Source organism: Molossus molossus, unplaced genomic scaffold (genome assembly GCF_014108415.1).
Source record: "Molossus molossus isolate mMolMol1 unplaced genomic scaffold, mMolMol1.p scaffold_m16_p_3, whole genome shotgun sequence".
Classification (NCBI taxonomy): domain Eukaryota; kingdom Metazoa; phylum Chordata; class Mammalia; order Chiroptera; family Molossidae; genus Molossus; species Molossus molossus.
In genome coordinates this window covers 120,775,249-120,788,713 of record NW_023425366.1, presented here as the reverse complement: position 1 = coordinate 120,788,713, position 13,465 = coordinate 120,775,249, and the positions used below count along the sequence as shown (strand labels likewise).

At 54.2% G+C, this 13,465-nt stretch overlaps 1 protein-coding gene across 1 annotated transcript in view; it reads right to left on the bottom strand.

Moving 5' to 3' along the window:
* Positions 1-7: 7 nt before the first annotated feature.
* Positions 8-13,465, bottom strand: part of UNKL (unk like zinc finger) — a 49,786-nt gene continuing 36,328 nt past the window's right edge. Inside the window, 5 exon segments of the mRNA XM_036278764.1 lie at positions 8-2,583; positions 3,485-3,739; positions 3,835-4,037; positions 5,871-6,098; positions 7,060-7,152. Coding sequence (XP_036134657.1) covers positions 2,428-2,583; positions 3,485-3,739; positions 3,835-4,037; positions 5,871-6,098; positions 7,060-7,152 — 935 coding nt within the window. The 3' untranslated portion in view covers positions 8-2,427.

Sequence of the window (13,465 nt, the reverse complement as noted above, 5' to 3'; positions counted from 1 at the left end):
ATAAAGATTCAAAGTTTTAATTCCATACTGATAAAAATAATTCCATGAATTCTGTAAACCATTGCATAAATGCTATAGTGTAAAAAAATTTAAACAAGTGTTAACAACTTTAAACAATTCACTACAAGTAAATGATTATGCATTATAAATACTACTTTCTGGGTTAAGAAAATTCCATTCCAAGAACATTCTCATCTAAATACTCAGAACAAACATACAGATCGGGGGCTTCCATAAATTAGTCCACATGAAGCGTTGAGGTCTGCTGATCATGACACGAGTAGTGTGACAGTAATATCACCGCTAATATTGAACACAAGCTGAGACACAGCACCACGTGGCTATCACTGCTCCACCCAGCACGGCCCTCTCCTCACCACAGGTGGGACAGCGAAACCCCCGTGAGGCCTGCAGAGGGTGGCTCCCTCAGGAGACCAGGGCCACTGCAGGGGTGGGGAGGACCCCAAGGAGCAGCACCCCAGGAGCACACTACAGTGATGGCCCCAACAATGCCTGGGCACCCTGGGAGTTCCATTCTGGACGGTTCTTTGGCCTTCCCACCCCATGTCTGTTCTCGGCCAGTCCTGACCTGAGCCGGGTGAGTGCTCGAGGGCCGCGCCCCACCCCAGCTGGTACCCCGTAAGCACTACACCCCCGGCCCCCACTCCACAGAACTCACCAGAGTAGCTTATAAATAGACCTAAAGCTTAATTGTTCCTAATTGTTTATAATCTGAAAATGTCTAGACTAGATATCAGTAATAAACACTGTCCTGTTATCCCAAAATGGCCAAAGGCCTGAAGTGGGAAACAAGTGCATAAATATTAATAAAAATAATTTTAAACAGTGATAACAGTAGCACAAAATATACGTAATTTCTAAGAGCTAATAAATCATTATCACTATAATTAAAAACAAAGATTCACTAAAACCAAGTCAATAGTTAACCTTTAGTAGCGCACTAGCCGTGGAATGTCATGGATCCACCTTTAAAAATGACAACTTATTATCCGTTTGTCTTATGTTAAAAAATGGTTTAAACTTCTTACTATAGTAAATACATTCTAATTTGGTCACTGATAAAAATTTTTACCTAGTCACTTTGCATTTTAAAAATGCTCTTAAAAGTCTTTGGCAAAGCCCCAGGCAAGTAGAAACACGGCAGTGTTCACTTCCAGGCCAGAGGCCCAGTACCTGCTCCCGCCCCGTGGCGGGCTCTGTAGATTTTCTCACAGCAATCTAGATCAGCTTCACTGAGAGCAAAGTTGGGGTAAACAACAGACATCTTTTACTTCTTCCCACATTTCTAGAAAAATGACCCACTGCAGACCAGAAAAGATTGGTTATCACTAAAATCAGACCCATTCTCAGGAGCGTTCCTGCTGTGGCCCTGAAGCCAGGCTGCCACTTGGGGGCCAAGGGACCAGCAGCAGAGCCAGGTCCTCACGGAATGACAGATAATACCTGGATGTACAGCTCAGACGACAGGGTTAGAAGTGTCCCTGAAGTCACACATGCCGCAGACTAATGAGCCTGTCCCACTGCAGCAGGAGCCCAGGAGGCCCCAGGCGTGGGGAGTGACTGGGGGCCAGCCGGGATTCCCAACAGCCGGCTCCAGGAAGGTGGGAGACTACTGCCCATCAGACTCTGTAAAATGAAATGTACCCCCCTTGGTTGCACTTTTCACTAGTATCAAATTGTCTTACAAAGTTCATGGGAGAAAATAAAACCAAATGAACCATTCCCTTCACTTCTTTTGCAAGGCACAGGCACTTAGAAACAGCGGCCATGGGTCAGAGATGTGTGACTGAGCTCCCCCATCTCACGGTGTTGGGAAATAAAACTCCAATTAGTGTGCGCGTGCACATGATTAGGACAGTTCTTTTCATAAAATTAAAAACATCTAAATGTATGTCTTTCAATAATCACTCTGCTATAAATACTATTTGTTTGCACTTACTTAATTTAAAACCTATAAAAATCCTAGGCATTTCTCACTACTAGATAAATGCTCATTTCATAAGTACTAATTTCAGAATATGAAATCTAATATATTTAACATACTATGAATTAACAATAGACTGATAGGAAATATTTTAAGTTCACAGTACACATACAAAGCTTCATCTTGCATATTAAAAAAACATGAACCTAGAAAGCAGCTTATAGCAACTGAGACTGTCCATGTAAATTCCTCGGTTTACAAAGTGCTTGGCTGGGACACGAACTCCCAGGATATGGTCACAGTAGTGTCAGGACTGCAAACCCCATGTCATTACTGTGCCCACCCAAACCCTGGGCTGCAGGCAGGTAGGTGCTGTAAGTTTGCCTTTAAGGTCTACGAGGAGAATACCATGAAACTGGGTGCAGCTAGGGCTGGGGTCCCGACGTCGGTGGCACCAGGAAGTGAGGCCACCGTGGCTGCTGTCACCACTGAAGGGGCTGGCCCTCACAGTAGGGGCACTCCGGCGCACTGGCCACGCAGGGCTCACAGAGCACACGATGCTGGCAGGGCTGCAGGACGGTGCCACGGGCCTGCTCTCCGCACACCACGCACTGTTTCGCTCGGAGCTGGAAGATCACCTGCGGGTGGGATAAGTTGGTAGGCCACGGAAGGCCCCTCCCCACCACTGGCCCCCAGCTTGCCCAGAGGTGACTCGAGAACATGTGAAGACAGTGGCTCCCTGGCTAGCGCAAGGTCAGGGCTGGGGTGGGACAGCTGTGTCGGGGTCACTCGAGGGATGCAGAGATGGAGGTTAAAGCTGCTTTTCCACAAGACCCTTGGGTGGGGGACTGGCTCCCGGGTAGCAAGCCTGCGTGGGAAGGACCCGGCCAGGATGCAGGCCTGTGGCTGGTGGCTCGTGAGTGCCAAGACTTGGGCTTGGTGGGACCCTGACCTGAGCCAGTCCTCTAGCCAGGGGAACAGCCACCGCCCAGGGACAGTGCCTCGGGAGTGAAGCAGGCAGGTGTGCTCACTGCAGCCAGAGCTTGGCCACAGTCGGCGGAGCTGGGGAGAGCGCCGAGAGGCAGGGCCGTACGCCTTTCTAGGCGCTCTAACAACATGCCCTGGTGTGAGAGGAGTTTCTAGTTGAGCTGAACACTGGGTTTGTTGCTACTCCAGAAAAAATAAATCAGGCAAGGAGGTGACCAGTGAGTGACCTTGGAGGGTGACATCAGTGACATACCTCAGACATACACCATGATTCCAACTGTGTGGGGCAAGAGGGGCGTCCATTCTATCCATGAGGGCACAGGAGGGGACCGTAGAAGGTTCCAGAAAGGAAGGGCAGGGCCAGCCTGGCAGGAGAGGTGGTGCACACACACCCAGGGCAGAGAGAGAGCTGCCACCAGGGCAGTCAGATGAGAAGGACCGCACAGGACGGGGGAGTGTTAGGCCAAGTCCCAGTCATCACCTCTCCCGTACACACTGGGCCAGGGACAGACATCAGGTACCTTGGAAACCGAAACTGAAACCAAGACTCACCCCATCCACCGCCTCCAAATCCAGGCGCAGCTGACTCTGCAGCGAATGCAGCTTGGGCAGCGAGATGGCACCGATGTCGCCGCAGCCCCGCAGCCCGGGGAGTGTGGACATGCCTCGGCCTTCCAACTCCTCCTGCAGCTGCCTGAACTGGGCCTCCACCTCCTCCTTCTTCTGCAGGGCCAGCTGCCGGGCACTGTCGGCCGCTAGTGCACGCTCCTTCGCCTCCTTGGCCTCCCGCTGCCATGCGTCACAGGCCTGAAACCCAGGGTGCTGCAGTGGTTGGCATGGGGAGAGGGCACCCTGCATGCGCACTGGTCTCCCCTGAGCCTTGGCACCTCCCCAGAACTCACCTGCTTCACTTGCTGCCAGGACTCCTCCCACTGCCTGATCTTCCTCTTGGCCTCGTCCAGCTGCCGCCTGACCCGTGCCAGCTCGGCGCCATTTGGACTTGCACTTGCAGTGGATGTGGGGCCAGCGTTCAGAATGGGGGAAGGGCTGGGAGAGAAGCTGCCAGAAACAAAGTCCCAGATGCTCCCAGGTACACTGTTCAAACCTGAGTGGGGAGAAGACAGATGTCAGCCCCAAGGGTGCAGACATCTCCCAGGCAGGCCCTGGGACCGCTGGAGCTCCGCTGACACAGCCGCTGCCCCTGATCTTCCTACCAGACCCCCTTCCAGCCACCGGTGGGGTTTAAACAAAGGAAATGGATTCCAAGTTTCTGACTGACGGGTGGAGCAGCACTTCTCAGAGTCTGGTCCCAGAAGTCCTTTACACACGGAGGGTCTTGAGACCCCCAAAGAGCTTTGGTTTAAAGAGCTTCACCCATAGAAAAAGTGATGTGTCACTTAACCAGTACAGCCAACTACGCACCGGGCCGCACGGTGCGGCTTATGGCTGCCGGGCTACCAGCCTGCAAGCGTGTGTACTGAACACTGCGGGCAACTTAACAGTGGTAGGTGTTTGTGTATCTAGACATAGAAAAGGTACAGTAAAACCACAGAACGAAAGGTAACAAGCTACACTGCATGGGCACTCCCCATGCGTGGGCCTGCAGGACTAGAAGTTGCTTTGGGTGAGCGGTGAGGGAGGGACGTGAGGGCCCAGCACATGTCGTCCACTGCAGTGGACTCTAAGCACCGGCCCACTTGCCCTCCTACTTCTCGGACAGGGTCAGAAATAGGGAGTGAAAGGTGGCCTGAGGACCAGTAAGAATATAAGTGAAGATGGAAAGGAACACAGCGCTGTCAGGCCATGTGGTTTCAGCTACTGTGCGTTGGAGCAGTGGTCAGGTTAAGGGACTTCGTGGTATTCACTCAGAGCATGTTTATTAACACCGAGAGGGTGCAGAACCGAGGGCTCAATATTCTGACTGGGGATCTGGTTCCATTGACCCGTCTGGCACAAAGGGCTCAAACTGGCATTGAATTAAGAAAGGACAAAAACAAAAAACTTATCTGTGCTTTACATCATTACAACATGAAAACAGTTCCAAAGTACAGGGACAGGCTGCCTCCACAGCACCACAGCAAGCTTTTCTAAAGTGGCAGTGGCACTGAGCACTTGTTAGGGCCACTCCTGTGGACCAGTGTCCTTATCCAGGCTCTCGGGTCTTCAACAAGAACGTGCAGCAATGTTCTCTGAAGACCACCACGCCACACCTGCAGGGCAGTGGCGCCCTCTGTGCTGACACAGGTCAGTGCCCGACTGGAAGGTAACCGCACTCTAAATGGAGGGGCTACGAGATGAGATCTACTGCCAAGCCCCACAGACACTGCTCCCACCACAGATCCTTCCATTTCTTACGGAACATTCAGCTCCAGTATAATCTTACAGGCTACCGTCATATGCAGCCGGCCGCTGACCAGAAAGTCATTACATGGTGCATGACCATTTAGGAATTAAACAGATATTTTAAAATACTAATTCTTTTAAAGTACAACAGGTTACATAAAATAACATTTTTCAATGAAAGAATAAGTAAAACAATAAATGGCACTGTTCCCTGTTTCTGCAAATCCGCCTGCTCCTGTGTTGGGTCTCTGGTGACACTGCGCCTGCGCAGCCTCAGAAGCTCCACTGCATGTGGGTGAGCAAGGTGGGTCATGCTGCAGTGTTGTCACGTTGTGTCCCGGGCACACCGAGACCCTGACAGAGGTTGATCAGCAAACCCCTGTCTGAGCCCCAGGACACACCAGCAACCAGTAGAGACGTGGACAGGAGGTTGCTGGGATAGATGCCAAGGCTCACACCACAGGGAGTGTGCAAGGCAGCACGGTGGAGCCCTAAATGGGAGGGCACCCAAGTGGGGACAGCCACCCACACCTCAGTTTATTCAACAATAAACTGTCACTATAGGGCAGCCCCTCCCCCACAAGCCCCAGCTCACCTAGGGAGTTGTAGGACGAGGTCGAGGAGCCCAGCACCCTGGGCTCCGACTTGAGGGGTGGCGGCTGCTGGGGGGGCGTCATGGCCGAGGAGACAAGAGGCCCCGACAGGGACTGGGAGAGCGAGCTGAGCGGGGAGGTGGACAGGGATGACGAGGAGTGCAGGGATGGGGAGCGGGCCAGGCAGCCCGGAATGGTGACGGGCTCTGAGCCCCCCAGCGACCTCTGACCTGCGCAGAGTGGAGGGGCCGAGTTAGTGAGAGGAGGCAGAAGCCCTCTGCCCGGGAAACGGCACAGCACTGCTCCGAGCTGGGGTGTAGCAGCCAGGGCAGGGGGTAGGATGGAGAATGCCAGGGTTCCCAGGCCTGCAGCAACCAGGTGGAGGTGCAGAGACAGAGCTCCCCAGGCTGAGACGTGGAAACAACCCTCAGACTCTCAGACGAGCGGCATATGCACAGGACAAGGGTTTCAGCGGGGGTCCTGCAGAGGCCAGACACCCACTAGGCCTTGCCAGCCAACCTACTGCCTGGCAGGTGGTCCCAGTATTTTTAGGGCCCCCCAGAAATGGATTAACTTGTTTTAACATCAGGAGAAAAAAAGAAGCTTTAACTTGTTTTAACATCAGGAGAAAAAAAGAAGCTTTTCGGTAGAAAAAAATGATTTGGTGTATGTTTACATATCTGGCTTCATGCCAATGCAGCAGTTAAAACATTTCAGAAGGCCCTGGTTGGTTTGGCTCAGCAGTTAGAGCATCGGTCCGCAGACCAGAGTCTCGGGTTCGATTCCAGTCAAGAGCATGTACCTCAGTTGCAGTTCGGTCCCTAGCCCTGGTCAGGGTTGTGTGGGAGGCAACGAGTCAATGTGTCTCTCTCACCCCTCCCCCACTCTATCTGAAGATAAACGGAAAAGTATCCTTGGGTGAGGATTAAAGACAAAAAAGTTTTCAGAAGGCCATGAGGCTGGCCATCCCTGTCCCCATCCTCTACAGCCCCACACCCCATCTCTGCAGGGGCCACCCTGCTCAGAGGGAGGTAAACTGAGGAGGTGGGAGGTTGACGCTGCCACAGCTACGAGGGCCTGGGGGAGGGGAGGGGAGCTCTCCCACCTTAGAACCACTTAAGGAGTCTCAAAAGGAAAGGCCCAGCCAGCCCCAGCCACCCCAACAAGAGTGCCAGGTGTCATCATTCTTACCTGCGGGTCCCAGGTCACTTCCGTCCTGCTCGTCCAGCTCCTTGTCCAGTGGAGCAAGGCTTACGTCGCTCAGATGGAGATCTAAGGCAGAACCTGTCCAACAAGACACTGTGTTATTGCTCAGAGACACGAGAGCTGCAGCAGGGAGAATGCCCAGCTCTTGGGAGCAAGGACATGGCCTCAGCTGGGGGCGAGGGACACACCCTCTGCCCACCTTCCCCAGCCAGACTCACTCTCTCCTCCCTCAGAAACACAGCCTCGAGGCACCCCACGTGTGGCCCCTGAAGCATGGCCTCACCTCACTGACTCGGCTTCTGCATTTAGATTTCTAATCACTGGGTGACATTTGACCAACTGAACATAATTAAGTAGTAAAAAGATTCCAAGAGGGCGCTGGAAAGCGGTTCACAGGCAAATGTGAAGTTGCATTCACACTGACACAGGGACCACTGACCTCTACACCGAGGTCACAGTGGGGAGACCCACACCCTGTTCTCCCCACCTTGCCCTCAGAAGGGTCCCTCCCATGTCCCTTCTGTCCCACCGAGGATGCCAGTACACCCAGGCACATCTGCTAACGAAACGGGGATGAACGGTGGGCCCCTCGGAGCTGGCCCCCACCTCCCAAAGCTTTCCTCAGAAACCCTCTACTGCAGGCAGGACATGAGGGAGCAGCACCCACCACTTGGCACAGAGCAGGAAGCTGTCTTGGGGTGGCCAAGGGCAGGCCCACATGTCCCCAAAGCTGGAGCACCACTCATGAGTTCCGGAGGTACCACAGGACCAGCTCAGGAATGTGTGGCCCCAGGACCTTTGGGAGATGGGCAGGGGATAGCAGCAGGACACATCCCATGAGCCAGATCTGCCTTCCCAACCCACAGCGAGGCCGGGTCTGCAGGAGCAGAGCTTGGTGGCATCAAGACACACACAGGAGTTTTGCCGTGAAGCACCTTTCTCCTCCAACCCCACCTCTGGGGACCCATTCCCCCCCCAACAGCACCCCGCCCCCAGAAGCAGGTGGGCCTCTCCTGTGTAACTGAGCCCTGCCCCCCTGGTGGCTGAGGGTCCCCTTGGCCCCCCAGGATGCCTGATCAGCCGCACCAGGTCCCATTTCAAGAGGTCACAAAGTGACCCTGCCCTAGCCCCCAGAACAGACATCTCCACAGCCCAGGGGACACACCATGGGGACCCTGGTCAGATGTGCTTCCCTGGGTGAGCAAGCTGGGCTTCTGGAGGCTCCTGCCTCTGCCCTGCCCCCAGCTGCCTGGCGCCAAGTGCCAGAGAGTCCATGTCCTGGACCATGTCCTACAAGCAGCATCAAGTTAAAACTGCCCAAGGAGAAGAGCCACTGCCCAGTTCTGACCAATCCCACACTTGGCTTTGTCCAGACTCCAGGCCGTGTCAGAGGGACTGCCATGTCCCCTGCACAGGTCATGCCAGAAAGCAGCTGGGGCCCAGGCTGCAGGAAGGAGCTGCTGGGCTGGGGTTGTTTCAAACAACTGTATTCAAATATAAGAGCTAAGCGAAGGCTAAGCCAAGGAAGGAGACAAGAGTGCTCAAGGGACAGGGGAACCCACCTACGCTGGGGAGGGGCCTGCTGCCTTTTTAAATGTGACACATTTACTGTAATCAGCAGGAAATATGGGACAAGAGATGTGTGACTAACAAAGAATGCAAGTCCCCAGCACACGCATCTGTGGGGAGCCAGCTGTGGTACACAGAGAGCGCAGACGGAGGTCCAGCCCTGCTCAGCACCTGGGGGCACCATGTGAGTTGACCACAGGAGAGCTTCTTGCCAGTGGAGGTGCTCTGGCCTCCATGGTGTAAGGCCTGTCGTGTACACCAAAATGCAGGGGGTCTCGTGTCCAGGACACAAGGGAACAGCATTTCCTGGTGAGGCCCAAGGCCTGTGTCTGTCTCCTCTTCTCATCACTGGTGCCTTGCAGATGCTACTCCGACCTGGCCCCACTTGGGAATCAGAGCACAGAGTGAGGACCATGTTCATTGGCCAGAGAGGGTGCTGTGGGGACACACTGAGCCCCCCGCCCCCACATCAGAGCATAGAGGCCAAGCTACCAAGTCACCTGGAGAATACTGTCCTCCCCCCCAGTTATGTGTCACCAGGAGCAGTGGGAAGTACCAGGGCCCTGCCCACTCCTATTCACACAAAAGCGTTAAGGACTTTGAAGGTCTTATCTGGAAAAGTGGTGAATACACCACCCCACACACACACACACACACTACCAGGAATCCCTAGATTCCATCTGGTTGCCCTGGAGTGTGAGGTGGGAAGGTGCTGAGACTGTGACAGACCCTGCAGATGCCTAACTCACAGGGGCAGGAGACAGCAGGCCCCAGGCTGGCAGCACCCCAAGCTCTTTAGTCCCTCAGAAGGCACTAAAGACATGTGGCCTCCTGAATGTGATAACAGCAGCAAAAAGATGCTGCCCTGCACAGCTAGAACCTCCTTCAGCAGGTTCCCGATATACCCAACGCCACAGCAAGGACCAGGCAATGTGAAAATGACCTGACGCCAGTCCTGACCGAAAGACCCTCAGGGAGACCTTGGGGCGGGGATCCACAGGGGCAGCACTGACTTCCGGCCTGCACAATCTCCCCTTGTGGGTTACCTCTCCCCATCAGCTGTGCTGCACAAGCCCTTCTCTGCAGCCAGTTCCTCCCTCTCCATAGGCAGCTTCTTTCCAACATCTAGGAGCACAGGGACCTTTGTGTCTGAGGGCTGCTAAAAACAAGGGCCACACATTGGGCAGCTTCAAACACTACATACCCATTCTCCCAGTTCTAGAGCCAGGGGTTGAGATCATGGTGCATAAGCGTTTTGCATTTCTTCTTGGAGAACCCGTTCTGCTTCTTCCAGCTTTGGCTTTGTCAGCAACCCTTTGCCTTCCTTGGCTGGTGGAAGCATCACCCTAGCCCTGTCTCCATCATCACATGGCTGGCTCTCCTCCATGTCTGTGTCCAAATCTCCTCCTTCTTACAAGGACATCAGTCATCTTGGATTAGGGCTCATGCTAATGACTTCATTTTACCTTGATTACATCTGCAAAGACCGTTTCCAAGGTCGGTGGCGGGGGGAGGGGGGGAGGTAGGACTGAAGCATATATTTTTGGGGAACATAATTCAACCCACAACAATGGGGATCACCTGGGGATACCTCCCATTTGATCCATCCCCTCCAGGCTGTACTCTGGTGCTTGAATGGGCACCTCCCACAGACCCAGAGCCAGGACTTCTAGGGCCCCCTCCACCGGCTGACCTTTGTCCTGTTGCTGTGAATTCCACATAGAGGATTCAGTCTCTCGTTTGCATATAACCACAGCCCTACAGGCTCTGCAGCCCCTCATGCAAGCCTGTCCATCGGTCAGCCCCTTCCTTCTTTCCATCCCATTTCTAGCTCACTCTTCAAACTGCCGCCCAGGCCTTGCCCTCCAGCCCTGTGCCCTGCGCCCAAACCTCTCTGGTCAAAGGTAGACCCTGCCTGCTGCCTATCTCGCTCCTGCTCCTGCTCCTGCTCCTGCTCCGGCTCCTCTGCCTGGGACAACTTCTTGACCCTCCTCTGGAGCTCACAAGCCCTTCTATACCCAGATACACAAGGTTTCTGCAGCTCTCACCACCAGATGACCCAGACACCCCTCAGAACAGCTCTATCACCTCCTCCTGTGAGGGAGAAGCCCCACTAAGAGCAAGCACCCTGACTCCCCAACCCTTCACTCTGCCCTGCCTCCTCCACCTCTCCAGGATCCCTGCGCTGCAGCCAAAAAAATGGAGGCCCAAACCCCTGTTCTGAACGTGCTTGTCAATCAGGCCCTCAGCACCTGCAGTCCTGGGATCACTTTCGGGATGGTCAGCGTCAAAGCTGGCAGAGTTCCAGGAGCACTTTTTGAATAACAAAAGCAGATAGGGGAATGGAGAAGCAAACTGAACTGCTGGAGCCTTTTCTCACCTGGAGGTGATTTATCTCCAACCCACGCCATGACTCAGCACAAAGGTGCACCGCGGCCGTCCCCTCAGACACAGAGGGGAACAAGAGGGGTCAACCCTCCCTGACAACCCACAGCCTGCTGTCGGCTTACAGGGCAGGGGCCACTGCTCCCAGGGTACGTCCTGGCCCACTTTCTCCTCAGCAGCGCTTCTACCACCCTACCACACCTTGCTGTTCCCTGAGATATTCTTAAAAGAAGAAGTGACTTTTTAAAAGGCTTTAATACTCAAAATCCAAATGAACCCATATACATAAAGTGTTCCATCTGACCCAGAACCGGGCTTGTCAAAATACCCGGAACCGCCCTGATGTTAAGGAGAAATTAGCTGAAAGCTGCTGAGTAATGGCCCTGGCAAAACCCTGTCCCTGACGTGACACAGCACATTGGAGAGGCGCTGCGGTCCCCGGGGTCAGGGGACACACGGGGACACCGCACAGAAGTCAAGGCCAGACTGGGGGACCCAGAGGCCAGGGGGAGCTCCCCGCACCCACCCAGTCTGGGCTGTTCTCTTCCAACTACGAGACACAGAAACACCTGGCACACCTGCTCACCGGCGGGCTGTTTCCGACGGTGGTGGCGCAGACGGCGATCGCAGTGGAGACAGACACCGTCCTCTCCTGGGAGCAAGAGACCCCCTCCGTTAGGTGATGCAGGCTCCGCTAAGAAGCCTCGCGGCGGGCGCCCACGCAGGGCCCGGCGGGCGCCTCCGCAGAGCAGGCTCCTCAAGAGGGCATCTCTGCGCTCACCTCAGCCGGCGGCCCAGGAAAACTGGCACCGACCCCGGCTTTCGCACGTGGCTCGGGCACCGAGGACCAGTACGAGAAGCCTCGGGAGGGGCGGGGAGGCGCACCTGAGGAGGGGAAGGCGCAGCTCACTGGGGATGGTGGCGCGTGGAGGGGGCGCCCCTGGGGAGGGAGACAGGCGCGCCACACCTGAGGGGGGCGCACGGCCCGTTCTGCAGCTTCGCGTAACGGCAACCCGCACCCAGACGGCGCGGGGCTGAGGATGCTGACTCACTGTCCGCTGCCGCCGCCGCCGCCGCCACCGCGAATTCAAATACGGCCCGCGGCCCGCCCACCCCGCGCCGGCCGCGCCCACAAGTGACGCAAGCCTCGGCCGCGCCCGCCCCTGGCCCCGCCCCGACACGCAAGCCTCGGACCGGCGCCGGCCCCGCCCCGATCACGCAAGCCTCGGACGCGCCCGCCCCTGGCCCCGCCCCGATCACGCAAGCCTCGGACGCGCCCGCCCCTGGCCCCGCCCCGATCACGCAAGCCTTGGACCGGCGCCGGCCCCGCCCCGCACGGCCCCGCGGTGCAGGGAATCGAGGCTCCCGCCGCCCTTAGCTGGCCCCCCGCTCCAGGCAATGAATTCCTCCGGTTACCATTATAATGGTCACCATTTTAATCTGAAACATATTCCTATAAAGTGACGGGCAAAGGAAATGAAATCTGTCAAATGGCCCTGAGATGATTCCACTAAATCCATTAAATACGATATAGTCTGGAAATGGCACCTATTTTTTTTTTTTTTTTTTAGCTTACTCTAAATGAATGAATAATTTAAAAACGGATTCTTTTGCTTCAGTGCATTAGTAACCTTATAACCTGAATGAAACTACTACAGGAGAAAATCCAGTTTATACCTGTTAGCCCCAAAGCAGGGAGAGGGCACTCAGGTTCTGGGAGCCCTCAGCAGCAGAAAGGCTGCCTGGCTAGGGCCCTCCTGGGGTCAGAGGGCAGTTCTGAGGAATCCGTTACTTCCATAACTGGGGCAGTATTAGGCTATAACTTGACACGTAATCTCAGGAGGGTGAGCAAAGAAAACATGAGGATCCACTGATAGTAGAAGCACATTATTTTACCAGCAACAAAAATGTATTATCTGTCATTGGAGGCAGTGTTGATCCTGAAAAAAAATTCACCTCTTTACCTCCGAGTTGGTTAAAGAAATATTTGTCAATGAAAGAACACACAGATGGTCAGTGACATACTAAAACAGGCAAAGGATGCCCCTTGGTTGTTAGGTAATGACTGGAAAAATTACTAGGAATATGCTAATTCCAATCCTAAATCATCATCTGTCCAGTGTGGCCACTGGCAAAGCACAGATGCACCTAGTTCTATTTTTCACTCAGGTGAGCGGAGTTCAATATAGCCTCACCTCTTTAGGGGGCAGGAACTCCATTTTCCTAATTAATTTTCTCTTATGCTCAAATTTTACAATTATTACCTTTATATTTGGGAAAATAAGCTTTATTTAAAATATTTTTTTGTGCTTATCCATAACAATAAAATTTTGTGCTGCCCAGGCTGGGCCTCTTATTGGAGAAGCTCCCTTGTCCTGCCAACACATTCCCAGCTAACCCTGGGACAGAAAATTCGGAACTGCCACAAACGGAAGGC